At 47.0% G+C, this 26,544-nt stretch overlaps 1 protein-coding gene across 1 annotated transcript in view; it reads left to right on the top strand.

The window, feature by feature from the left end:
- Window positions 1-26,544, top strand: part of LOC148504762 (carotenoid-cleaving dioxygenase, mitochondrial-like) — a 78,799-nt gene that overhangs the window by 27,723 nt on the left and 24,532 nt on the right. Inside the window, exons 4-5 of the mRNA XM_088448542.1 lie at window positions 885-1,013; window positions 7,278-7,438. Coding sequence (XP_088304668.1) covers window positions 885-1,013; window positions 7,278-7,438 — 290 coding nt within the window. The remainder of the gene's footprint in view (window positions 1-884; window positions 1,014-7,277; window positions 7,439-26,544) is intronic.

The following is a 26,544-nucleotide window of genomic DNA, read 5'->3' as shown; positions in this document are numbered from 1 at the left end:
CTCCCGAATATCGGGTGTCGCTACCGAACTCCCAGAAAGGTAGGCAAGCCTCCCGGCTGCCGCCTGCCCCCCGCACTAGTACTAGAAACCCCCGCAGCTTGGGGGCCCGATGACGCGATTCGCGCTGAATCGCGTCATCGTGGCTCTGCCCCCTGCTGCACAATGCCTTTATTTTCTGCATTCTGAAGAGGGGGTGGGGCCACGATGACACGATCGTGTGGTCACGCCCCTAGCCCCGCCTCCAAAACGGTCATAGCCCGGCCACGCCACACTCCCCCCGATCGCCACCCGATCGCAGCGGCCATTTTGCACATGCGCACTGCGCTTCGTACACATGCGCAGTGTGAAATAATCGACCGGGTGCATGCAAATTCGCAGCTGCGTTCCTTGCTGGGGAAAATCTGCAGATCCTATTCTTCTCTATGTGGAAAAATCAATTGTTGGTTGGAAGTTTTAAAGTGTTCTAAAGTTGGGATTTTGTTAGTTTCTCCTGTTGGATTTGACTTTAGTAATGTCAGGTTTGCAAAATGAACGGAAAATCTTCCAAAAACACCAGACCAACCTTTAGTAAATATATACCCCCTAGAGTGCATAATTCTTCAATCTCTAGATGAGACCCAATGTAGTCAGCCATTTTGTGTGTTGTTCCTATCCCATTCTGTCACTTTACTGTAACACTTCCTGCTTCATGTTTTAGTGATACCACCATTTTCTAGTGAATGGAAAGGCTGCATTTCCAGCTATTTGTGTAGCTCACAAAATGGTTATCACCACTATACATACTGGTCAACTTTAATGCTTGGTTATTATAATGAAATTTGCTAAGTTTTGCACAAGGGTGCATATGGCAACATTCTTATTTCATTATGCTTATTTATGTATAGGCACATTTTACAACATTATTAAGGTGCCTGCCCAGGAATCAGAGGATGAAGACACACTGCAAGGTGCACAAGTAATCTGCTCCATACCAGCAAAGGACAAATGGAACCCATCTTATTACCATAGCTTTGGTAAGTTCCTTTCTTTACATAACATTTTGAGACAGAAAGCCACTTGCAATTTAGCCTCTGGATAATGCTGGGATGCAGTCATGTGACCGGCGGCCACCGAAATACGACGCCTATGTTAATCCCGACGCTGGGACCCCGACAGGATGCTGGAACGATCATCCAATGCCAGGGGTAATTATCCACGTAACTGGGATGGGGGGTTAGGTTTAGGGACCCCCGATGGGAATTAGGGTTAGGCACCCCCAGGGGAGGGTTAGGCTAGGGGAAGGGGGGGTTAGGGTTAGTCAACCCCAAGGGGAGGTTAGGGTTAGGCACCCTCCCGGGAGGTTTATTTTTAGGGTGCGGGGAGGGGGGGTTAGGTTTAGGCACCCCTGGGGGGAGGATAGTGTTAGGCACCCCTAAAGGAAGGTTAGGGTTAGCAGTGGCAAATGCAGGCTTTCTAGAGGGGGGTTTCCAAATGCCTGATTTTAGAACGAATGTGGCCTGTCCATGAAGAGGGCAGAATTAATACTCAACCAGTTTTATTATGCGTCATACAAAGTGTATTGTGTATCATAATTCCAGCATATACAGGACCAGCGATCACAATTAGCCATTAGATGCGGCAGTAGGGCCATCCTGCCTGAGCTGGATGTTTTTATTTTAGATGTGGGCACCATTCCAGACTATTGGAGCAAGTCCGGGAGCCTGGAGGAGCAGCAGAATAACCTAGCACTAGGACATATATGTACATATTAGGCTCTATAGCAGTGCATCCCTAATAGTGCATGTTTTCCAGATCTCCTAGTTGGTGCACAGGTTATTTATTACAGTCTGATACATGTTAAAATTATTTCATTTGTGAAGAACATGAGAAGAACATGCAACACTAGGAAAATTCTATTATATTGCTATTTCTACTGTGGTAATGTGTGTGCTGGGGAGGGGGTTTCCAGGCAGACAGAAACCCCCCCTGCATTTGCCGATGGTTGGGGGGGGAGAGGGGAAGTTTAGGTACTTACCTCTGTCGGGATCTGCGCTGTTCGGCCTGCTGGCATCAGGATTTCGACTGCCGGCCTCTCGTCCGGCGGTCATTCATGCCGCTTCCATAACGCTGGCTTGCCTTAGAATGTAGAGTAGAATGGAAGGTTGCAATGGTAAGTAATGTTGAAACATGTGTGTGCTATTGGCGACAGTAACAGCAGAGTAATAGTACACACCAGCTGATCCCACCAGGTTCCGGAACAGCCCAGCACTTAACCAGTAGGGTGTTTTTTGTAGCCGTAATGTGTATGTACAGTCGTACTCACAGTTATGCACATGAGACACAGAACATAGGCATGCTGCATATCATTTTAATCAGCAGAAGCTGTTTGTGCTATCTATTCACATCACTGTGTGAAAAAGGCTCATTTAAAGGTAAAAAGTTGCACAAAAAGACGCTCTGCGCTACTGAATCACGCCACGGCATGGTGCGATTAGAAGGGCTGTTTACTTTGCAAGGAGGCTAGATGTAAGGACCCATCTGTAAGTCTTATACTACCTAATTTAAACTGTCTAACTGAAGCTAAACTAATTTAAGGAATAGAAACTTATAACTACCTAGTCTAAACTTTTTAACGAACCTAACCTAGTCTAATATATAACTACCGAATCTAAAAAACAGTGTATACAGATAAGTAGTATGGAGACTGCAAGTAAACACAGAATGGTCTGAACAGCATGCAGAGATCACTCTGTAAAATGGATCAGATCGCAGAGTCGGTCGTAGCCAAATTAGTGCCCTAGGCAAGATTTTGGGTGGTGCCCCCCCCACCCGTGGAATTCTGAAAATGTGTGGCCTCATAGTAGGGGTGTGGTCTCACTGTGCTGTGGCCCCTTCCCCCATTGTGCTGTACTCCTAGCACCCCTCTCCCAACACAGATAACAGCACATCAACCATCACAGCACCCCTCTCCCAACACAGATAACAGCACATCAACCAACACAGCTCCCCTCTCCCAGCACAGATCACAGCACCCCTCACCCAACACAGCTCCCCTCTCCCAGCACAAATCACAGCACCCCTCACCCAGCACAGCTCCCCTCTCCCAGCACAAATCACAGCACCCCTCTCCCAACACAGCTCCCCTCTCCCAGCACAAATCACAGCACCCCTCACCCAACACAGCACAGATCACAGCGCCCCTCACCCAGCACAGCACCCCTCTCCCAACACAGCACAGATCACAGCACCCATTACCCCTCTCCCAGCACAGCACCCTTTACCCCTCTCCCAGCACAGCACCCTTTACCCCTCCCCCAGCAAAGATCACAGCACTGCACCCCTCACACTTCACCCAGCACTGCCAGCTCACAGCACTCATCGCCCAATACAGCACAACACCCATCACCCCTCTCTCAGTCCAGCACCCCTCTTCCAGCACAGCACAGATCATAGCAAAGACCACTAGGAACCACGAGGCTCAAACCGCAATGGAGTAAAAGACATGAATTGTCAGCAAAAGTAAATCAGCAGGATACACGAGGATAGCACAACAGCGAAGTCAGAAGGCAACAGGAGTTATACATGGAGGTCATCAGGGAATACCAGAGATGAAGACTGAAGGTGGGTACACACGGTACGATGTGTACACACATGCGACCAACGATCCGACGCCGACATATCGGGTGATCCCCTCACACAGAGCGATCCGGTGCCCTACCGCCCGATATACCCCCACCCCGCATAGACCCACATGGGATCAATCATCGTTTCTACACATCTCTTGTGCATTCAGAAAGATCTGGAGGAGCGACAGACAACCCCACGATATCGCGCATACACACGGAACAATATAGCTGCTATATCGTTCCAATCCGTCAGATCGGCCGCTATATCTTTCCGTGTGTGGGGGCCTTGTTAGTATCAGTGCACATAATGAAAGATAAACCCAAGGTATGAGACCTGTTTCCCTGATAACAAGCAGCCAATACTAGGGAAGTACATATAGGGATGATGGGTGATGGCTAATCCAATCAAGGCATGAACCCATCCTGAATTAAGCTCACAGATCACCTGATACCCTTACTAACCAGGCTTACCAGAGCATAGTGTGTCACTAACTCTTGCAAATGAAATAATATATTAGAGAGAGGTCTGAAGACAAATTGTGCACACTCTGGAGCTGATTCTCTAAGGCCCTGATTCAGAGCCGCTCACTCTGACCAGAGCGCTCGCTCTGAATCAGGGCCCTCCTCCATTAAAATGGAGCGTTCTCCTGGACGCTCGTATAGCTGTGGGTCACCACCCACAGCATATACGAGCGTCTAAAAAGATGGGCGCGATGGTCTTGACCATCGCGACCATCGGACTTGCGAGGGAAACCCTGCGGTCGGGTTTCCCAGCCACAAGCTGGAGTGATTTTGGCTCTATCAGAGCCAAAATCACTCCCACTGACATCACTAGTGATGTCAGTGGGGCCAGCTTCAGAGGGTAGGCGTTCCCATGGGAACGCCTCCGTCTGGCCGCCACGCCCCCGGCACGGCCACCAAAGGGGGCGTGCTGTCAGTCACCATCGACAGCACGCCCCCTTTGGTGCGAGACCCGGAGCGACAGCTTGGCTGTCGCAGTCCGGGTCTCGCGCATGCGCATGACGGAGCTCCCTCCGTCGTGCGCATGGGCAGTGGGGACCATCGACCCACTTGCGAGCGTACTGCCGCTTGCGAGTGGGTCTGAATGACCCCCTAAGTCGGATGCAGCAGCCTTCGTGTCTGCGTCTTTTGCAGGTATTGCTCTGTCAACATTATGGAAATACCACTACAAGCCCTTCCCTGGGGTAAAGCCATGCATCTGACTGTGTAAGGACTGAGACGCACCCTGTGACTGTCTCTAGATGCTTAAACATCACTTGATGGGTCTTTAGATGCAACCATTGGCAGCACCATCAAAACTTGCAGCAGCCCCATGATAGATGTAGGTGGCCTCCTTCAATGTGAGTGATTATGTGTCTAAGGGCCTGATTCAACATGGATCGCACATCTGCGTTCACACGCACCCGGCCGAAGCGGAAATATGCTAATGAATGCATTTGCACTGCCTTCGCAGCACAAGATGCCCAGCATTACATACACCCTTCCCCTTACGTTCACTTACATCCGTAATACTTAGAAAATCTGCAGAAACATCGGTAACATTGCGAAGCATCGAGCCCATACGCACAGTTGTGGTTGACATGAACCTGCCTCAGAAGTCGCTAAACTTCCTGCACGCAGAGGGACGCCAGGCTGCATATGCAATAGCAGTGGTTAATTTATGCACGCCCCTGTAATGGCATTCAAACGCACAGGCGCGCCTGCATTCCACCGACCACCCCCCCTCTCCACCCCTAAATGGTCACTTCATGTCAATCGCTCTGTGAAGCGCGATTGCAGAGGCCTGTTCACACACGTGCACTGCAATGCATATGCATGCCCAGAATGCAAACATCGGCCGGCTGTGTGCGAACGCAGCCGTGCGATCCAACCTGAATAAGGCTCTGAGTTCACAACCACTTCAGTGACATGCCTGTCACACTTCCATAACATGCCCAAAGGGCGGACCATCTCCATGTGTCTGCACGGACTCTGGGCACATGTGTAGTATGACTTACATGCGCAGAATAAAAAAATCTCTCAATTGCATGCGCCATCGACATGCATATGACTCAATGTCAGATCCCCTAGCCTTTATTCTTCCAGGGTAACTGCAAAACATGAGAGCTCTAAAAATGGTAAGAAACATGCCATAGGAGAGCGTGAGCACAGACAATAAGGCACAGTTGTAGACTCCGGGCCTGATTCAGCAGAGGACACACTAGCTATTGCAGCTGCTAACATAGTAGTAACTGTGATAGCTCTAATATGGTAATGCAGCAGGCTGCGTCATGCCTCCTGCATGCATTACATAACCAAGTTGCGTTCTAGACTGCAAGATCGGATCACCTGCGTGACCATCAGCCGGCTTAGTGACCCAGTCATGTAATGACCATCGGCCGGCTGAGTGACCCATGAGGCCAGGAATTCTCCATCAGCCAACGAGATCCTGGCCTCATCACTCCTCCACAATAGCGTCAACACACCTCCATTTTGGGAAATGGAGGCCGTCACCGATCCTCTCCTCCTCAAATCTGCGAGCAATATCGCAGACCCATCCTGCACATGTGGGTCTGGCACATGCGCAGGTTCCCGAACATCAGAAATCTGTGTAAAAAGCTTCCCTGCATCCTCTGCTGTACAGTAGCTGTAGATAACATTTTCTCCATTCTTACTTACTAGGCCTTGCATCTCTACTCTCACTGTGACAGCTTGAAATAAAAGCCTCTGGGCCTGATTCAGCAAGGAACACATGCACCCAGGCGCTGCGACAATATGCTATTCAATGCATATGAACGGCCAGTGGCGTAAGTTCACCCCAGATGCCAGGAGGCAATTTATAATTTGGTGCCCTCCCATCAGCAATTCGCATGCAGACAGGCCATAGATAGACGAAGGCAGCAGCTGATGGTCTGACATGGAGCTCTCCACTAATGTATGGTGGCTTCTCAGGTGCCGGGAAGGAGTGTCTTGTATTGGGAGGCTGTGACGGTACACTCCGGGTAAATAGTTACAGCTCTAAGTGGGGTGAATATGTTGTGGACAATGGAGGAGGTGCCCCTTCAGAGCTGGAGCCCGGCGGCAGGCGCCTCCATTGTCTCCCATAGTTCTGCCCCTGCGCACGGCACCCGTAGCACAAGAAGCAGACACCCATCCAAAATATAAAGCCACCCACCTTTGCCGTGATTGACATCGGGAACATCGAGTGCCACCGAAGCTGCGTGAAAGTTAAGGGTAGTCCTGACCCTGGCGCAGGACTAGAGAGATTTCTGCACGCAGAGAGGCGCCCGGCTGCATGCGGTGCCACTGAGATTCATTTATGCATGTCCCTGTAACGGCATGCGAATGCACAGGCACGCCTGTGCTCGGCTCACCACCCCTCTGTCACCACCCACAAATGGAACATCCTGTCAATCAACATCGGAGGTCTCTGCAGGCTCCCTTCGTACTCTGAGAGAGCCCTTACCGTACTCAGCAACCTGTTCGTGCACGCGCAATGTGATGTGATACATACGCATACACAGATCACACACATCGTCTCGCACTGTGCGTTCTCTCACTTGCGTTCCTTGCTGAATCAGGCCCTCTGTCCAACATTACTATACATTGCTATACAATTTTATGGGGATGAAAAACATTTAATTCTTCTTTTTGCTTATCTATATTTCTTAGGGATGACAGAAAACTTTGTTGTGTTTATTGAACAGCCAATAAAAGTGAATATTCTGAAATATTTTACTGGCGAAATAACTGGGCACCCTATATCTGACTGCTTGAGTTGGGATCCAAGATATGACACTGTATTCCATGTGGCAAATAAACACACAGGAGAGGTAAGGCTGCCTTTATACCGCAGGGAGGGCGAGTGTCCAGAATTTCTAGGGATGTTGTGGCTGAAGCTTAGGTTTTGCATTTGGAATGACGATTTGTATGCAGACATTGGGCCTGAATCAGCTTTGGGAATAGAGGGCCTGATTCAGACCCAGTCGCAAGCGCTGAGCGCTCGCAACCGGGTCGATGTTTGCCCACTGGGCATGCGTGCGACGGAGCCGGCTTCGTCGTGTGCATGCGCGAGACCCAGCTAGCGACGGGTGCGCCGTCGCTCCGGGTCTCGCACCAAAGGGGGCGAGCTGTCGATGGTGATTGACAGCTCGCCTCGACCATTGTGACCATCAACCTGGCCGCTCGCTATAGCTGTGGGAGGCCGCTCCAAAAAAACCCCAAAAACGCCCTGATTCAGAGCGAGCGCTCTTTCAGAGCGTCCGTCTCTGAATCAGGCCCAGAGTAAGATATAGTAAGTAACTCTGCATGTTGGTAAAACAATGCTGCACTGCATTGTGAGTCAGATTTAAAATGTGCAGAGAGCAGTGGCATAAATTCACCCCAGATGCCTGGAGGCAAGGAATAATTTGGTGACCCCCTCCCATCAGCAATTCACATGCAGACAGGCTATAGCTAGACAAAGGCAGCAGCTAATGGTCTGACATGGAGCTCTTCACTAGTGTATGGTGGCTTCCCAGGTGCCAGGAAGAGGTGCCATGTTTTGGGTGGCCGTGACGGTACACTCCGGGTACATAATTACAACCCTAGTAGGGGTGAATATGTTGTGGACAATGGAGGAGGTGCCGCTTCAGAGCTGGAGCCCGGCGGCAGGTGCCTCCATTGTCTCCCATAGTTCTGCCCCTGGCAGAGAGATGTAGATTATCGAGGGGTGTGTCCAAACTGATATCTACAGTAAATTGCAGTGTAATAATAAACCTTTCCAGCATTTGTGGGCTACATGCAACAGCAGCCAGTATTTACCCTGCATGCAAAAAAAAGTATGAATTTGCACTCCTTACATTAACACAGGGCCTGATTCAGAGCCGGACGCTCTGACCAGAGCACTCGCTCTGAATCAGGGCCGGCCTACCTAAAATTGGAGCTGCCTCTTGGACGCTCGCATAGCTGTGGGTTACCACTCACAGCTTATCCGAGCGTCCATGATGATGGTCAAGACCATCACGACCATCGAGCTTGCGAAGAGACCCTTGCGGTAGGGTCTTGTTGCCGCAAGCCCTAGAGTGATTTTGGCTCTATCAGAGCCAAAATCACTCCCACTGACATCACTAGTGATGTCAGTGGGGCCGGACCCAGACGGTAGGGGTTCCAATGGGAACGCCTCCGTCTGGGCAGCCACGCCCCCGGCATGCCCACCAAAGGGAGCGTGCTGTCACTCACCATCGACAGCATGCCCCCTTTGGTGCAAGACCTGGTGCGACGGCTTCCCCGTCGCTCGCCGGGTCTCGCGCATGCGCACGACGGAGCTTCCTCCGTCGTGCGCATGCGCACTTGGGCACCATCGACCCGCTTGCGAGCGTACAGCGCTCGTGAGCGGGTCTGAATGAGACCCACAGTTACCTGCTCTATCTTATTCTGGGCCTGATTCAGAGCCAGACGCTCTGACAAGAGCGCTCGCTCTGAATCAGGGCCGTCCTACCTGTTATTGGAGCGGCCTCCTGGCCGCTTGCATAGCTGTCGGTGACCACCCACAGCTTATGCGAGCGGGCAAAAAGATGGTCGCGATGGTCAAGACCATCGCGACCATCGGGCTTGCGACGAGACCCTTGCGGTAGGGTTTCGTCTGCCGCAAGCCCGGAGTGCTTTTGGCTCTATCAGAGCCAAAAGCACTCCCACTGACATCACTCGCAAGCGGGTCTGAATCAGGCCCTTTATTCCATACTTGCCGACAATCAGCTCCCTCCTTGCGGGAGGGAGCTGATTGTCTGCCAACAGCGGGGGGCGTGTCCGCACAGTTATGACACAATGAGGGCAAGGGCGGGGCCGCGTGATCGCGTCATCGCGGCCATGCCCCTTCTTCACAATTACGTTATTTCCGGCATTGTGAAGCAGGGGCGGAGCCACAATGATGCGATTCAGCGCGAATCGCGTCACCGCCCCCCCAGCTGCAGGGATTTTTAGTTTCTTCTGGGGGGAGGTCGGGAGGGTTGGTGGATGCCGGGAGGCTTGCCTGCCTTTCCGGGGGGCCGGGAGCGGCACCCGATATTCTGGAGGCTCCCGGCCAAATAGGGAGGGTAGGCAAGCCTGCTCTGTTTTCAAATCTGAACCAGGCCCTATGTCCTACTCTCCCGGGTTGGCCGCGAGCCTCCCGAAAATTGGGTGACTCTCCAAGCCCCCCAGAAAATTAGGCAAGTCTCCCGGCTGGCTGTTTGCCCCCCACGCCCACCTCCGAACCCCCACCACACCTCTCACATTAACTCACGCTGAATTGGGTCATGGCTCCGCCCCTGCTTCTCAATATCAGTAATCTTGACATTTTGTGGTGGGAGCGGTGCCGAAAAGACGCGATTTCATGGTCATGCCCCCCACTCCGCCCCTAATGTAGTGTAATATCCCTGGCCACGCACCCCTATGCCACGCCACACCCAATCCCCACCCGAAGCCAGAATGTCAGCAAGCATGCCCTTTGTACAGATGAGGGCAAGCTATCTCTTGGAATATTCCTCAGATTAAGTAGCAGCAAGAACAGATCAGATGTCATCTCAAAGTGTTTGGCAGAGCTAACTGCTCTTTCAGCTAGTCCATTGACTGTAGGTATTGAAGACTGCTGGTTGATTATTTAATGTCTCATTGTCTTGTGAAACTCTGAAACTAATTGCTCATGAACTGCATACCCTCCAACATCTCTGAGTTGAAAACTGGTACAGGGACATGGCCACAGATAAAGGGGGCGTGGTCATCTATAAAGGGGGCATGTCCATGGGTACTGAAGACTGGAGGCAGCTGACGCTGGTGGGTCGTTATGTCAGTGTCAGTGCAGATTGCCAAGAACCATGGAGGACGGAGCCACCTGTCTCTCAGCAGCGCTGCCGGAGTCTGTGTCCCCGCAGCGCTGCTATAGTATTCAGGAGATTGCACTCATCCAGTACATCGGTACAGCCCCTGTTTTGCCGGTACAGACCATTAAAAAACGGTACTGTACCGGCCAAATCGGTATAGGTAGAGGGTCTGGAACTGCATGACATTGTCTGTAAGGAGTCGCTGGGGAATACCAAGCACAGATGCCTTTTCAGCTTGTTGATGACTGGAGAACTGGTGAGGATGGGCACATAGGGCCTGATTCAGAGATGGACACTAATGCGTTCACAGCTGCAATTTTGTATGGAACACAACTGCGAAAATATGCTAATGATTCAAAGGATCACGACTGCATAGAGACGCCCAGTGCTGCCTTCTTACCTGCGTACGCCATCGCTTACCAGCGTAAACATTGGTAACAACGACGGACATCAAGAGGCCATCTTGCCCCTGCTGCTTGTCTGACCAGCCGCAGACTCTTCAGCACTAGTGACATGCAGGGGGCTCTCATGCTGCGTATGCAATCGTAGTGGCTAATTTATGCATGGCCCATGTAATGGCATTCTAACAGGCAGGCAAGCCTGTGTTTCGCCAACCCCCCTCCCCCGTCAACACCCCCAAATGCTCACTACCTATCAATCACTCAGCGATAAGTCTCCGTGGTCTGCATTATTACAATGCGATCGCAGAGCTGCCTTCGCGAATGCCCACTGGGATGCATATGCATGGACAATGGCAAACCTTCTCTCCTCGATCTGCGTGAAAATTGCATTAGTGTCCATCTCTGAATCAGACCCATAGTCCACCTCAAACTATCCAGAATAGAAATCCACTAGCACCGGATGCTCTTACCCACTCCATTTAAAGAGATCAGTGGCAACAATGGACCAAGGCAGGCTGGGTACATCATGCATAGTGAAATGTTCTTTGGCATAGTGAGCATGGAGGGCGGTGCAGGGAGCACAACACGCTCAGGGGCATATTAATTAATTGTAGCTGTAGTTTTAACAACAAAAAAAATTGAGTGCCGAGTGAAAAAATAAAAATCATCCACCCAATTGAATACCAAAAAACTCACGCCTGATGGAAAAACCCAGTGGCGTGAGATTTTCGCTATTCAAATGGGTGCAGTATTTTTATTTTTATTGTAAGGAAAAAAATTTCAGGACTTGCTTCAGAACCCCATGGACACCCCCGCTAATGACTAATTAAGCAATTGAAAGTATCCAATTAGCTTAAGTAGTCCATAATAGAGAGCTGTCCTCCTCCGCTTACCCAAAATGCGGAACTCATCTTCCTCCCTCTTCTAAGCAGCGTGTGTGTCCCCTGTGTGCAGGACCAGCAACAGAAATCTCCGGGCCTGGTACACTGATGTCTCTGGGGGCCCCACCTTCTCACCACCACCCCCGATCCCGCACATCCCTCCCCTGCTCATGTGATATGTGAAGCATGATATGTTAACTGAAAGATATACCAGCCTCTAAATAAAGTAAAAATACACTATGACTTACCACACTGTCTCTCTGTCACGAACGATGCAGGCTGTAGTTCTTGTCTGCCATCTCTTCCAAGGTCTTCTTGATGACAGTGCTGTCAGGGGTACTAGGGATGGTGTATGCAGCCAGCAGTCATCAGTCCCTCATCACCTTCTTCAACCCAGAAGCCCTCCATCACATTCTGCCCCAGCTCCCATCACCTTCCTGTGCCCCCAGCCCCTATCACCTTCCTCTGCCCCCAGCCCCTACCACCTTCCTGTGCCCCCAGCCCTTTCATCTTCCTCTGCCCCTTCACCTTCCTCCATCCCCTATCACCTTCTACTGTCCCCAGCCCCCTTAACCTTCCTCTGCCCTCTTCACCTTCCTCCATCCCCTATCACCTTCTTCTGTCCCCAGCCCCATTAACCTTCCTCTGCGCTCAGCCGCTATCAGCTTCCTTTTCACCTTTTTCTGTACCCAGCACCTATTATCTATCTCTGCCCCCGGTCCCTATTCCTCTATCATTGCCTAGACTCCTCACGGTTGTTGCTAGAAGTCCCCTGATCAGCGCAGCGGCGCAGCCTGCCTGATGGAAGCAGCTAGATCCCCTTCCGTAGATTGACCATGACGTCATCAGCCAGTGTCCAACGTCATTCCATACCATCCAAGTGGGCATAGAGGGGGAATATAATCATGTGGCGAGTGTAGCGAGCCACCATGCCCAAAAAGTGGCAAGCGAAGCGAGCCCGCGTGGGGCTAACTTTCTTTTTTTTGGTGGGCTGTGTGGGCAGGAAACTGCACTTCCGCCCTTAGTGCACGTCACTTCCAGGTACAATATCTGAAGTGGAAATAGTCTCTACCGCTGCCTGATGGGCAGGGAAGACATGCGGCGACGTAACCTATGACGTCACGACGTCGCGTTGCTCACTTGAAGGTCATGCCCGGCCCGGGTCACAGCTGAGCCACCTGGAAGATCCCAGCGCTGCCTGGGCCAGGCTAAAATGGAGGTGGAGTTAGGGCTGCGCAGCGGCTATGGGTCACGGTGGCCGCAGCCCCGTTTCGTGCCTGTCCGGTCCTCAGGGCCCCTCTGGACCTCGAGGCCCGGAACGGGTGTACCCTTAGTCCCCCCTGTCGCTGGGCCTGCCTGTGTGTGAGACTCCCAGTCGTGAGTCCCCTATGTGTGAGACTCCCTGTTGTGTGTGTGTCCTGTGTGTGAGACTCCCTGTCGTGTGTGTCCCCTGTGTATGACTCCCTGTCCTGTGTGTACCATGTGTGTGTGAGAATCCCTGTCATGTGTCTATGTGAGACCCCTGTCGTGTGTGTCCCCTGTGTGTGTGTGAGACTCCCTGTCGTGTGTGTCTCCTGTGTGTGAGACTCCCTGTCGTGTGTGTCCCCTGTGTTTGAGACTCCCTGTTGTGTGTGTCCCCTGTGTGTGAGACTCCCTGTCATGTGTGTGTACCCTGTGTGTGAGACTCCCTGTCATGTGTGTGTACCCTGTGTGTGAGGCTTCCTGTCATGTGTGTGTACCCTGTGTGTGAGGCTCCCTGTCATGTGTGTGTCCTCAGTGAATGTGAGACTCCCCATGTCAGTCGAAATGTATCAGCCGGGCACAGCAAAGAGATGAGTGGCCAGAACACAGGTGAGTACCCAGGTGTGAGTGACCGCATCTCCCCCGCTGGTTTTTGGCCGCATAAAACGTTGCAACCATTTTTTTTTTAATTGTTTACTGCGGGTATTGATAGCACGCATACCTGTGGTAATTAAAATTTAGTTACGGGCAAAATTACGCAGGCATTTGAATATGACCCTCAATGTCACTGGATATAGAGGGCCAAAACGGAGCATCCTTATATTGCACTTGGTAGCGTCACTGTCTCGGTGCCCTTGATGAACCTGTTGCGCATAGAAATCTTGGAGGACATGAGAGATAACAAACAGATGACATTGCAGGAAAATGCCATTATACAATGTAAGTTCATTACGGATGGCAACGAAGAAGCAATTGTCACAAGACAACTCTCTTTTAGAGGAAGAACATCTGTTGAGAGCAATCTGAGACAAATGCTGAAACAGGTCATCCTTGAGTGTTTCCTGATAAAATCAGGATGACAGGAGCCATTATCATATCAATAAAATAGATAACATATGAATTGCTAACATAATGTTAGAAGGTTACAGCATAAAACACATGTTCACTTTATGTGATAAAGATAGAATAACAAACTGACAACAGCATTTTAAATATGACTTAAGTCCTAAACTATTTACTATTACATTTTAGTCACAAAAAAGGAACGTATGTATTTTTTGAGGCAAAAAAAATCTTTCATTATCATCGGAAAATATGTGTAAATAAATACATAGAATGCAATAGATAGTGTGGTGATAGGGGTTGCTCCTCACCTGAATTACTCACATTCTGGTGAGATCAGCTCCCTCCTGTGCAGCAATGGAGCAGACTGAGGGCCTGATTCAGAGCCGCTCGCTCTGACAGAGCGCTCGCTCTGAATCAGGGCCAGGCTTTTTTTTTTTTGGAGCGGCCACTTGGCCGCTCGTATAGCTGTGGGTGACCACCCACAGCTAATGCGAGCAGCCAGGATGATGGTCGCGATGGTCAAGACCATCGCGACCATCGGGTTTGTGACGAGACCCTTGTGGTAGGGTCTCATTCATCGCAAGCCCCAGAGAGCTTTCAGCTCTAACAGAGCCGGAAGCTCGCCACTGACATCACTTGTGATGTCAGTGGGGCCACCCCCAAACGGCAGGCGTTCTCATGGGAACACCTCCGTTTGGGCAGCCACCCCCACCAGCCTGTCCACCAAAGGGGGCGAGCTGTCACTCAACATCGACAGCTCGCCCCCTTTGGTGCGAGACCCAGAGCGACGGAGTGCCCGTCGCTAGCCGGGCCTCGCGCATGCGCACGACGGAGCCGGCTCCGTCGTGCGCATGCACTGTGGGCCACCATCGACCCGGTTGCGAGTGCTCAGCGCTTGCGACCGGGTCTGAATCAGGCCCTCAACTCTAGAGACTTTGGTGCTGGGTTATTTGAGTACATCTGTTTATTTAATTTCTAGGCCTGATATTCCAGGCTACAATGTGTATTTGCTAAAGAACAGTGGGCCTGATTCAGAACCGCTCGCAAGCATCCGTTCACTCGTACACTGTCGATGTTTTCCTTCCGCGCATGCTTCTGGTCTGTTATGCGCATGTGCGGCCGTATCTTTGCGTTCAATTTTCGTTCGCTAGTACGGACTGCGAGCAGGAAGTGACCTCTGAAACTTAATTGACAGGGGTGGAGATGTAAAAACGCAGGCGTGCCACGGCGTTTTTGGGGCGTACATCAATTATCTGCTGCGAGCGACATTGAAGAGCGGAAGAAGTGATAAGTCACTCTATGAGCAGGTTTCAAGTCGGCCTGCTCGTTCAGCTTGTGGTAGGGTATGGGCTCTTGCAAAGCCGATAGTGGTTTCGTAGCTACCTAAGGTAATCGATGTTACTAGTGATGTTGCAATTTATAAAGGTGCATACACACACAACGATTTTTTGAACGATTATCGTTAACGATATCGTTTAATCGTTGAAAAAATCGTTCACTTTCTGAGTTAAAACGATGAATGATTATCGTTCATGCGCGTTCATGTTTGTAGTTCAGTCAGACTGACCAACTCAACGATTTTCATTAAGGGAAATTTACAAAAATCGTTTGTAGTTCAAAAAAATCGTTCATTACATTTTGTAAATGAACGATTTTACTAAACGATTTTCGTTCATTTTTCCCTTGAGAAAATAAACGAAAATCGTTTACTAAAATCTTTAATTTTCAGAATTGTTGTGTGTGTATGCAGCTTAAGGCACAATACAGTTGCCTAATAATCGGCAAGCTTGTTGCTAATAACATGGTTAATTGGCTGTTCATTTGCTCAGGTGCGTTTGTATGTGTGAATGTGCTTGCTTTTGTTTAAATATTTTTGCTTTTTTCAAAAAATTAATTGTTATGGCTTATGTTTTTTTAATAAAATTACCTTTTCCCTGGGATTAATAAGGCTGTTTTTTTTTTTGTGAGTAACATTTATACAGTTGAAAATGAAATGTAGACCAACATGTTTGTATTAATAAATAATTTTAATTTGTAAATAAAGAATAATTAAATCCATTTCACAACATGGTTAAGTATTTTTGGTTAAATTCAAAAGCAAAATACAAAGTAAAAACATTAGAAATATTTCAATCAGGAGGAAGGAGATGGAGATTTGGGTATCCAGAAATAGGGGACCAGCACAGCAATGGATTCTGGGCGAGTCAGCCAGTGCTATCTTTTTCTTTTGGGACGCTTCGGCTTATGAGGAAGCTTGGCACCAGTCGACTGTCATGTAACACGATGCCTGGCCAGAGCTAGATGGAATTGGCTCTGGCCTAGGCATAGGGCTCAGCATATTTTTGGGGCTGCCAGAGGTGGTGGGCCTAGATGGATTAACACGAAGGGAGGGTGGCTCTAAAATTGCAAGGCAGTTTGCCTGCTCCTGGGCAGCAGCGATCCTGGTATGGGCTGCAGCAGATGACTCCAGGGCCTCCACCACCTGCAGCAGAGTAGCCTCCATCCTCAGCAGGACATTAATGTTCTGCTGAGTTTGGGAGATCAACTCCGTGAGAAGGGCCACGGGCTGCGAGGGAGGTGCCCCAGGAAGGAATGGTTCCCCGATGGATCCATTGGTTCCTCCCCTTAAGAGCGTCCAGATGTGCTGCGCCCAGACCTCATCTCAGGAGCAGACTCTTCCTCCCCTGTGTCTGTAAAGAACAAAATAACAATTATATTGTGTGTCATGTTTTTTTATTTCAGTTATTACATTTTAAAAATTACCTTCTTCAGCATGTGGAGCTGCAAAGTCTGACATGTCTGTGTCCATATTGGTCACGCCAAACATCTCCTCTTCCTGCACACACCCCTGAGCAAGCTCTTCCAAATCTGTTAACTCCAGCAACAATGGGGTGGGCCCAGCACCTGTCCCCCTGGCATGCCGATCCCTATTTGCCAGCTTCCCCTTCAGCCGGAACTTGAAGTCGCGCCATCTGTTTTTGTATTTTAAACATTAATGTTTGTGTTTTATTTTTGGAATACAAAAACATTGTTTAGTTCAGTAACGTACCATTTTTTCACTTCATTTATAGTTCGGTCGGTGTCCCCCTCAACGTTGACAGCACTGGCTATTGGGGCCCAAATCTTATCCCTCTGTGCTGCCCTCATATTTCTGGGTGCGTGGACAATTTGGTCCAGGCACATGTGGACCACAACCTCCATGTCCTTACTTCTGAATTGTGGCTGCCTCCTGCGCCGCCTTTGCCGGCTTGGCCCAGCCTCCTCAAAATTTTCTTGTACATGTTGAGGGGCTACACATTGAATTTATAAAGGTGTTATTTAATTTTAGTACAGCAGAATTCAGCATTTTTTTGGGCGTCAAGTGCAAACATTGTCGTTTTAACTTACTTGTTGGTGGTGGGCTTTCGTTTGCCTGCTCCTCAGAGTCCATGTTGTCAGTACTCCTCGAAGCATGAGTAATAGTGGTGGTTGTCCCGTATTTATATCTCCATCCGCATCATGCGGCCGCATCATTCGCTGTGCGCCGTGCGGGGGTGTTTTTTTTTACTCCTGATTTTGGTGGGACCAAACACCCTATTTAAGGTTCTGGTGTTTCAGCCATTAGATGTTAGTTATTGTTGTTGATTGAAGTGGCCTTAGCCTGCCTTGTGTGTCCATATATTTTTTATTATCAATGGTTTTTATTATAATATAAATCCGTGAACCATGGAGGGGAAGGGATACAGAAATAAAAAAAGGAGGGGAAGGGGGCAGGGAAACAGATACAATCTCAAGATCAATATATCCAACAATACATTTGGTAATGAATAAAAAACAAAAAAACAATGGCAAGTGAATTACAGACCTCAAATTCAAATAGCTGCAAAAACAATGCCAAAAAAAATAAAATATAAGAAAGAAAAATCCTAGAGACTGGAAAATATACAGGGTCCCAACAACTAAAAGAAAAAACAACCATATGGAAGAGTGAAGGATAGTTTAAGAAGTTTCAAGCAGGAGTGATGTACCTTCTCCATTAGTAGTAAATTTGTGCCAGCTAGACCACTTAATAAGAGGGGAAGAGGCAGAGGAAGAATATGGTACTCCTAGAGTTTCCATTAAAAAAGCATTATGGATTTTGCGTTTTATCTTATGTAGGGGGGGAGGAGAAGAACATTTCCAGTTCTGCGCAATAGCCGCTCTGGTAGCAATAAATATGTGGCCTAATACATAACTGTCAGTTTTAAACAAACCTGTAGGTTAAATATGAAATAACGCCAGAGACGGGGATTCCTGAAGACGGACTTGTAGAATTTTATAAGCTAGCGTGAACACCTTGCTCTACAAAAGTCGAATGCCGGAACAGCTCCAAAAAACATTAAAAATATCACCTATTTCCATACAGTTTCTCCAACAAAATTTCGACTGGGTAGGCCAGATTTTATATAGCTTAGCCGGTGTAAAATAAAGCTTCTGTAATAATTTAAATTGCATTTCCAGATTGTTATGGCATCTAGAGAAGTGATGAGCAGTTAAATATATAGACTCCCATTGTTGGGTGCGAAAATGTAGTGTGTAGATCAGATTCCCATTGTAGTTGCGCAGAGGACTTACCCACTTCCTCGCAACCATGATAAATAGAATACCAGAACCGTATTGAACCCCTGGAAGTACCGGAAAGCAATCTTGACAATATATTAGGTGGTGGTAGGTGTAAAGAACCAGAAATTTTAAGCATACTGGAGAGCCAGTGATGCAACCTAGCATAAGTAAACAATTCCCTAGATGGGATCTTATATTGTAGTTGGAGGGAAGAGAAAGACCTAATGGATCTATTATCCATCAGATCTGCAACAGAGGTGAGACCACATATTTGCCATATTGAGATATCGAGATCTGGTATTAAACGGGGAAGGGCAGACAAAGAGAGATTACAAGTCGGGATGGAGAGCCCGCTAGTAGAAACTACCGTGAGATCCCACGCTTTTAAAGAATCAGTTTAGGGGTCCAAATCAGCTCCAACAAGGGAAATTGAGGGCAAAGGCTCTTCTCTAGATCCCTCCATGGTTTGGTGCCAGGGGGAAGGGACCAATCACTGATCTGAGTAACCAAATAGGCATATTGATAAGCCACTAGATCGGGAACCTCTAGCCCACCTAAGCTTCACAATCTAGACAGGCGAGCAAAAGCAATCCTAGGGGCTCTACCCTTCCAAACATACCGTAAAATAAGGGACCGGATCTGTCTAATGTAAATATGAGGAATCAAATAGGGGATTGTACAGAACAAGTACATTAGTTTGGGCAGAATTTACAGTTTAAATGCATCTAGTCTGCCTAGCCAGGAAATCTCAAAACTTATCCATCGCTTCAATAGATAGGAAATAGAGTCCTTCTTCCATATATAATTGTAGGAGGTTTTTAGTATAGACAGGGTGTCAGGGGGCACATGGAAAGGCAAGGCTTCCGTTTTAAGTGTGTTAAGCCTGTAGTAAGATACTGCACTATATGATGATATTATGTAGGGTAGGTAAAGAAGAACTAGGGTCAGTGATGAACATGATTACGTCGTCCGCAAACAAACTCAATTTATGGTGAGAGGCACCCACCTGTATCCCAGGGAAAGATAGAGTGATGCAAATGGAAGCAGTGAATGGCTCAACAGCTAGTACATACATAAATGGGGAGAGGGGGCAGCCTTGTCGGGTACTATTAGTGATCTCAAAGGCTGGAGATGTAAAACCATTACTCAGCATTGAGGCCGTAGGGCAGCTATAAAGTGCCGAGATAGATGTCGCTATCTCACCCTAAAATCCAAACCCCGACAATACCGCATTTAGAAAGTCCCAATTCAGGTGGTCGAAAGGAGTATAACCTCATGTTTTTCCCTAAGAAGTAACTCCGCAAGATCGTATACTCTATGGGTATTTTTCGACGTCTGTCTACCTTGAACAAAGCCAGCCTGATCCGAATGGATAAGATAAGGGATGAAAGGCGATAATCTGTTGGCAATTTATTTGGAAAAGATTTTCACATCTGTGTTAAGCAAGGCAATTGGCCTATAGCTCTGACACAGAGAAGGGTTTTTCCTTGCTTATGAATAGTGATTATTTGGGCTTGCAACATTTCCTTAGGGAGGGAACCGTTTTTTGTAGCATATGTAAAAGATTATGGAGTACGGGGGTGAGGTTAGATGAGAATTTTTTGTAAAAGGAGTTTGTGAATCCATCCGGACCAGGAGCCTTCTCTGCCGGTAAGGATGTAATCACCTCCGAGATTTCCTCAACAGACCAAGCTGAGTTAAGGGACTCCAAATCCTCCCCTCTTAGCTTTGGGAGATTAAGGTCCTTCAGAAAAGATGAGATAAGGGTAGCTGTAGGCTGGGAGACCATGGAATCATCCTTTAAATTATATAATTCCTCATAGTATCGAGGAAACTCCTTAGCTATGTCTGATGGGTTTAATAAAATTTGGCCATCGGAAGTGCGGATGGACTTAATTCTATTTGTAATATGTCAAGCTCGGAGTTTGTTGGCTAAAAACTTGCCGGATCTATTACACAAAGTATAGAACTTTTGTTGCAGTTTAGTATAGGCAAATTGCATGCGAGACAGAAACAGCTTATGAAGCTGGTTTCGAATAGAGACCAACTCTCTTTTAAGCAAACGGGAAGGGTGGGTCCTATTCAATGACTCTACTTTCTAAGGCAGTCTGGTGGTTAAGGTGTTGTTTCCGAAGTCTAGGCCCTGTCTGAATGGCTATCCCTCGTAACACAGCCTTCAAAGCACACCAAAATGTTGGGACAGATGAATCTAGGGGTAGTTAGTTGGCAAATAAGTAGACAGAGCATCAGATAGCGCCTTGACCGCTTCAGGAGAAGACAGCAAGTAGCTTGGGAATCTCCACTGTCTAGGGGGCATATTAGATTGTGAGCAATTCCATGACCATGTCACCACTGCGTGATCTGACCACACCACAGGGACAATGGTAGCAATATAAAATCATTTCGGAAGTAGGAGTTGTGGACGTGAGAGAAATAGGTATAATCTTTAACTAAAGGAGAACGAATCCTCCAAGCATCATATAGATCAAACTCAGCAAGTAGTTGCTACAAAGCACCAGCAGAGCTTATCCCCACCGTAGGGCTAGGAGCTACTGGTGTCTTATACAGCTTATCATCCAACTCTAAATTGAAGTCACCCATGAGTACTAGATGACCTTGCTGGACCGTCTGGAGAGTTTCTAAAAGTTTGCGTAAAAAAGGCACTTGGCGTGAGTTAGGGGCATATACTGAAACCAATGTCAACACTCTATCTTCCAATTTCCCTACTAAGATTAGGTATCTCCATCTTTATCAGCTAACTGAGTTGTCACTTCAAATTGTACTGAGCTGTGAAACAAAATGGCTACTCCATTTCTTTTAAAAGGGCCATTTGCATAATAAGCATTAGGGTATCAGGAATTACGTATAACAGGTGGATCCAAGGATGAAAAATGGGTTTCCTGGAGAGCAACCACCCTCGCCTTTTCCTTATGTAATGTGTCTAGAGTAGACGTCATTTATTGGTAGAATTATGGCCATGGGCGTTCAAAGAATAAAACTTGACCATGATATATTAGATAAAAACATGATGCGGTCATGTAATCGGATACAAATCTGAATTCCCAAGGGGTAGGCGGGGGAAGAACAAAGCGAAAGATATGAGAATAGGGCATAGGGATAAAGGGTGTTGAAAAAATGAAATAGCCCAAGAGAAAAAATTAGGGCCATAGTGTTTGTCTCTGGGAAATTTTTGGAGACAAAGCTATAGAAAAAGGAGCAATGGGAAGGCGGCCTGAGCGGGACCACCCATACAGTGTCTAATATCTTATATATCAGTAATATAAAAAAAAATAGCGAACCTGATAAACATGGTAAACTTATGGCAATGCCATATAATCCAACAGAGGACATCCTATAAAATAGTTGGTGACAAAAAATGACTACATTATTGTTGCATGTATAAACCTGAAACCATATGAAAGTAAAACATTATCCAAAATCTGGATTTAGCAAAAATAGCATAAATAACTGTGTGAATCTAAAGGGGTCTATCCATTAGCAGATCTTTCTGAAAGACAAAATATTTTTTTCTTTTGAAAATTGCTGGGGCTGCTGTTACAGAAATCTGACATGTTCATGACAGATTTTTGCAAACGACGAACGATATTGCATGACATCATTCTGGGAGTGGATTTTTTTTAATGTTTCTAGTCATTTTCATTAAAAAATCGTTCGTCGTTCTAATATCTGTCAGCGATAAACGATAATTGACCAACATGTTGGAGAGACAGAAGACCCAATTTGTCGGCCGCGGGAGTGCGCATTTTTATCGTTCAGGGCCTATCCATTAGCAGATAAATTGAACGACTGAACGATAAATCGTTCATCGTTCAAATTAATCTGCTAATGGATAGGCCCCTTTACATAGTAGATAAACAATTAACAGTTTCCAGCACTCTAAAGAGTCCGGCTGGTAAGTTTGTGAAGTAACAAACATAGCTAATATTAATTGCCTATATCAATAAAGAGCAATATTATTCATCAGGAATATAACAATCCAGAAATACTGGTGGAATACCTAAGAGCAACCGGAACAGTTTCAAGAATAATTTCAAGAATAAGCATATCATGGACAAATAAATACCACATCAGTCAGGAGAAACCCGATCCGAAGAGGCGGGAGCAGTGGACGAGATAGTAATGTCCCAGTCCGCTAATAGCTTGACACCTGCTTCAATGGAAGATATTACATTATTGGAAGAATTGTGTTGGACCAGGATCTTGACAGGAAATCCTTAGCGATAAGGGATTTCAATATCTCGTAGTGCAGCAGTTATGACATGATATGAGCGCCTTTTAGCCAAGGTATAGGGAGATAGATCTGGGAAGATTTGTAGACCTCCCAAAACGTCGGATCCTTCAGCCTGTCTATACACTTTTAGAATATTTTCCGTTACGTGAGAGAAATGTATCCTCATCAGGGTATCTCTGGAATAATTAGTAGAGCCAGCTCTTGGTCTTGGTAAGTGATGCACTCTGTCGATGAGCAAATCTTGCGCTGTCGCTGACAGAAGGAGCCTCTGGAACAGCTTAGTTACGTAGTCCTGTTGCTGTTGTTTCTTCTCGGCCTGTCCTCTAAATCCACCAGCTTGTCTTTGACGGAGATCATTTCGGCCTGTAACTCAGAGTCGTGAGAAGGTCATTGTGAGATTCCACCAACTCTTGCATCTTGCCCTCCAAGTGATCTGTACGACCCGCTATTCCCAAAAGGTCTGCACATAGTGCTTAAACTGACGTTTCCATGCCCGAAAGGATATCTGAATGGAAAGCAGTAAACAACTGGAGTATGGTTTGGGTAGTAAGGGGGGCTGCAGGGTCCAAATCTAGACCTTCTCCTGCCATGGAAGATGAACTTAAGGTTAATGGTGGTACAACAGGACCTGATGATTTCACCGGGGTAGTCGTAGGGGTTCTATGCCCTCAGATAGATGATTTAGGAAATTGGATAGGTGCGGTCAGACGAGAGTGTCCCCCCTCTCCATGTCGGCATGGTTATGGAGAAGTGATCTAGAAGAGCACCAGGAGGAGAGCCAGGAGACCAGAGGGCGGGAGATATCACAGGTATATCAGGTCACTAATAGCTTACTGCATGGGTGTGCTGGCAATCAGCTCATCATTGGAGGCACCATGAGGGGTGACATACTGTCCCGTATAGGGGAGCGGCAAGATACACAGTTACATGCTCAGGGAGGCACAATGAGCAACTGCTTATGAGGAGGTATCTAGAGCCTTGGATGCAAAGGCACAGACAATACCTGGGGTTGTGCTGAGGGAGAAGTCACAGGGAGTGCTGTCAAGATGGCCGCCGGAGGCCCTGCTTCCAGAACTGCAGAGAGGCTACTGCGGTGTGGGAGCACTGTATTTTCGTGGTGTCAGGGGTTGCAGGGAGGCAGGTAAGCTGGTAGGGTGTAGCCAGCGGTTCTCAGCAGGTTCCAGCTATCCAAAGTACCGCGAGTGCACCCACGGGAATGCGTTACGGGCGGGGCCTGTAAATTTAGGCCGCAGCTTTGAAGCTCGACTAGGCCCGGATGGGCGGATCTGCCACAAGGGAGGACACGCGGCTTCTAATGTGGCTTCGAGGGGGGGCACAGGTCTCCAGGCACCCCAACAGGTAATAAAGGGACAGAGAGTCGCAGCGGGAAGGGAGAAATCTCTCAGGGTCTCCGGAGCTGAGGCCAGATGCGTCCACAGTCCGTGTGTCCATATTTTAATGTTGACAAATCTGTATGGGTTGCAACCCATGTGTAGTTAATTACAGTATGTTAAAATTGGGCACATTTTAAAGGACATGTTTTTAAATTAAAAATGGTTTTAGAAATTTGTGTGTTAGGGTTTTGTTGTTAATTTTGATTATGTTTTTTAAGTTATTATTTTCTTGCCTCCAAACATGTAGGATTTGGCCAAGATGTCCCTTCCCAACTCTGTAAGATAAATCCACATTATGCGAAAGTGAAGTTTTTTTTCCAAAAATGTTTGTTTACATTTCAGAGAGATGTTGGTGAGCTCATAGAGTCGATGCTCTCACACCCCAACCTACCTGTACATTCTCCTAGGTGTAGGCATAGGCATCGGAGGCTTGTAAGGCCCCAGATATATAGAACACGTGTCACCCTTTTTGGAATGCCTGACAATGTGGTGTTAAGGCGGTGCCGCCTACCACCCAACATTATCCTAGACACTCTTTCATTAATAGAGAGTGATCTTGAAAGTAAAATAAACATTCCTACAGCAATTTTACCACTCACGCAGTTTTTGTCAGTGTTACATTTCTGTGCCCCAGGGTCCTTCCAGACCACAGTGGGTATTATTGCTGGAATTTCCCAGGCCTCCTTTTCCTAGATCCTGAGGCGCGTGATGGTTGCTCTTTTTATTAGTATGCCTTTGGAAATGGGATCCCTTGCTGTGGTAAGGCAGCAGTTTCTTGAAATTGCAGACTTTCCACACATCATAGGGGTTGTGGATAGTACTCACATACCACTTCAACCTCCTGCAGTGCAGGAGGCTATTTATAGGAACCGTAAACACTTTACTTCTTTGAATGTAATGCTGGTATGTGATGCCTCCCTCCAGATCATGTGCCTGAATGCCAAGTTTCTGGGGAGTGCACATGATGCCTTTGTCATTCGGCAATCAGGGCTTTGGCAAAAATTAGACAATCTACAAGCTGGTGATGCGTGGCTTCTGGGTAAGATTTTTTTTTATTTGTGTAGCTCAAATGAACTTGATGTCCATGATTTTTACAATTTCTTGTTTTTTTAATTTTTGCAGGAGACAGTGGATATCATTGCATGCCCTGGCTGATGACTTCTTATTTGGCCCCCACACCAGGGTTACAAACTCAATATAAAGCCGTAATTTGTATGTCAGTTTTAAGCCATTTATGTTGAGTTGTTGCCATTGTTTGAATGTGTTTTTTCGGTGATGTTTGCGTTGGTTTTTTTTGTTTTATTATATATCAACAACCTTGCTTCAACCAAAAAAAAAATTGACACATTATCTCAAACCTTGTGTTTTGTTCATGGAAAAAACTCCTCTTGGAATGGATTGGCCCAACATGTTGTCATGCTCCATCTTCTACCAGTTCCTGATTTTTTTAATTTAATAAAAAAATGTGTTCTTTGGCATTGTGCACAATAAATTGTCTTATTCTACATTGTGTTAGTAGGGCTAACCTGTTGATTATTTTTTTTTGCTAATATGATGTGTAATGTAAAGATGTTGTTAGTTTACTAAAAAATGTGTTGGCCATGAGACCCATTGAAATTACATTGTTCGTTATTTGAACACATAACATTTGTAAAAGTATCATAAAACCATGCAACACATACCAACAGATTGGTCCACCTTGGTTTGTAATGTGGTAATCTGTGAAGAAGGAGTCAATTTTAGACAAATGTTTTTATTTGCATAATGTAACAAATTGGAATTTAAAAAAACAATATCAGAATTATTTGGGCTGCAATAAAGCAACAATATTGGCCAAACAGGCGTCCATGTGGCCTAAATGGGCCCAGGCAGCTTGAAGCTGCAGGACAATCTGTGCAGACAACATCCGGGGATCTGTTGATAGAGTTAAAACCAAAAAACATGTTTACAATCATTATAATATAATTAGATGAAAAGGAGAATCAAAATCAAATTGAAAAATCATAAACATGTAGGAATGCAAATAGTTTTTAGGCTAAAAACCTCAATAAAAACAGTAAATAGATGTTAACATACTTAGGCAATCGTGTTATAAATTTGCAGGTGAGGCTACTAATCTGCATTTGGGACATCCCTTTCAAACATTACATTAGATGATATTAAGCCATTAGCCTAACTAAAAAGGCATGTCATCATAATAAAGGCGAATTTAAGAGTGGGTAGACCACTCTATGTTGTTTATGAACGAAGAGTAATTCAAGTGTCAATATGGGAAAATGATACA

The sequence above is a fragment of the Taudactylus pleione genome, unplaced genomic scaffold, assembly GCF_031769625.1.
Source record: "Taudactylus pleione unplaced genomic scaffold, aTauple2 ptg000457l, whole genome shotgun sequence".
In the NCBI taxonomy this organism is placed as follows: domain Eukaryota; kingdom Metazoa; phylum Chordata; class Amphibia; order Anura; family Myobatrachidae; genus Taudactylus; species Taudactylus pleione.
Note: the sequence above shows the minus strand (reverse complement) of the source record. Positions and strands in the feature narration are given on the sequence as shown.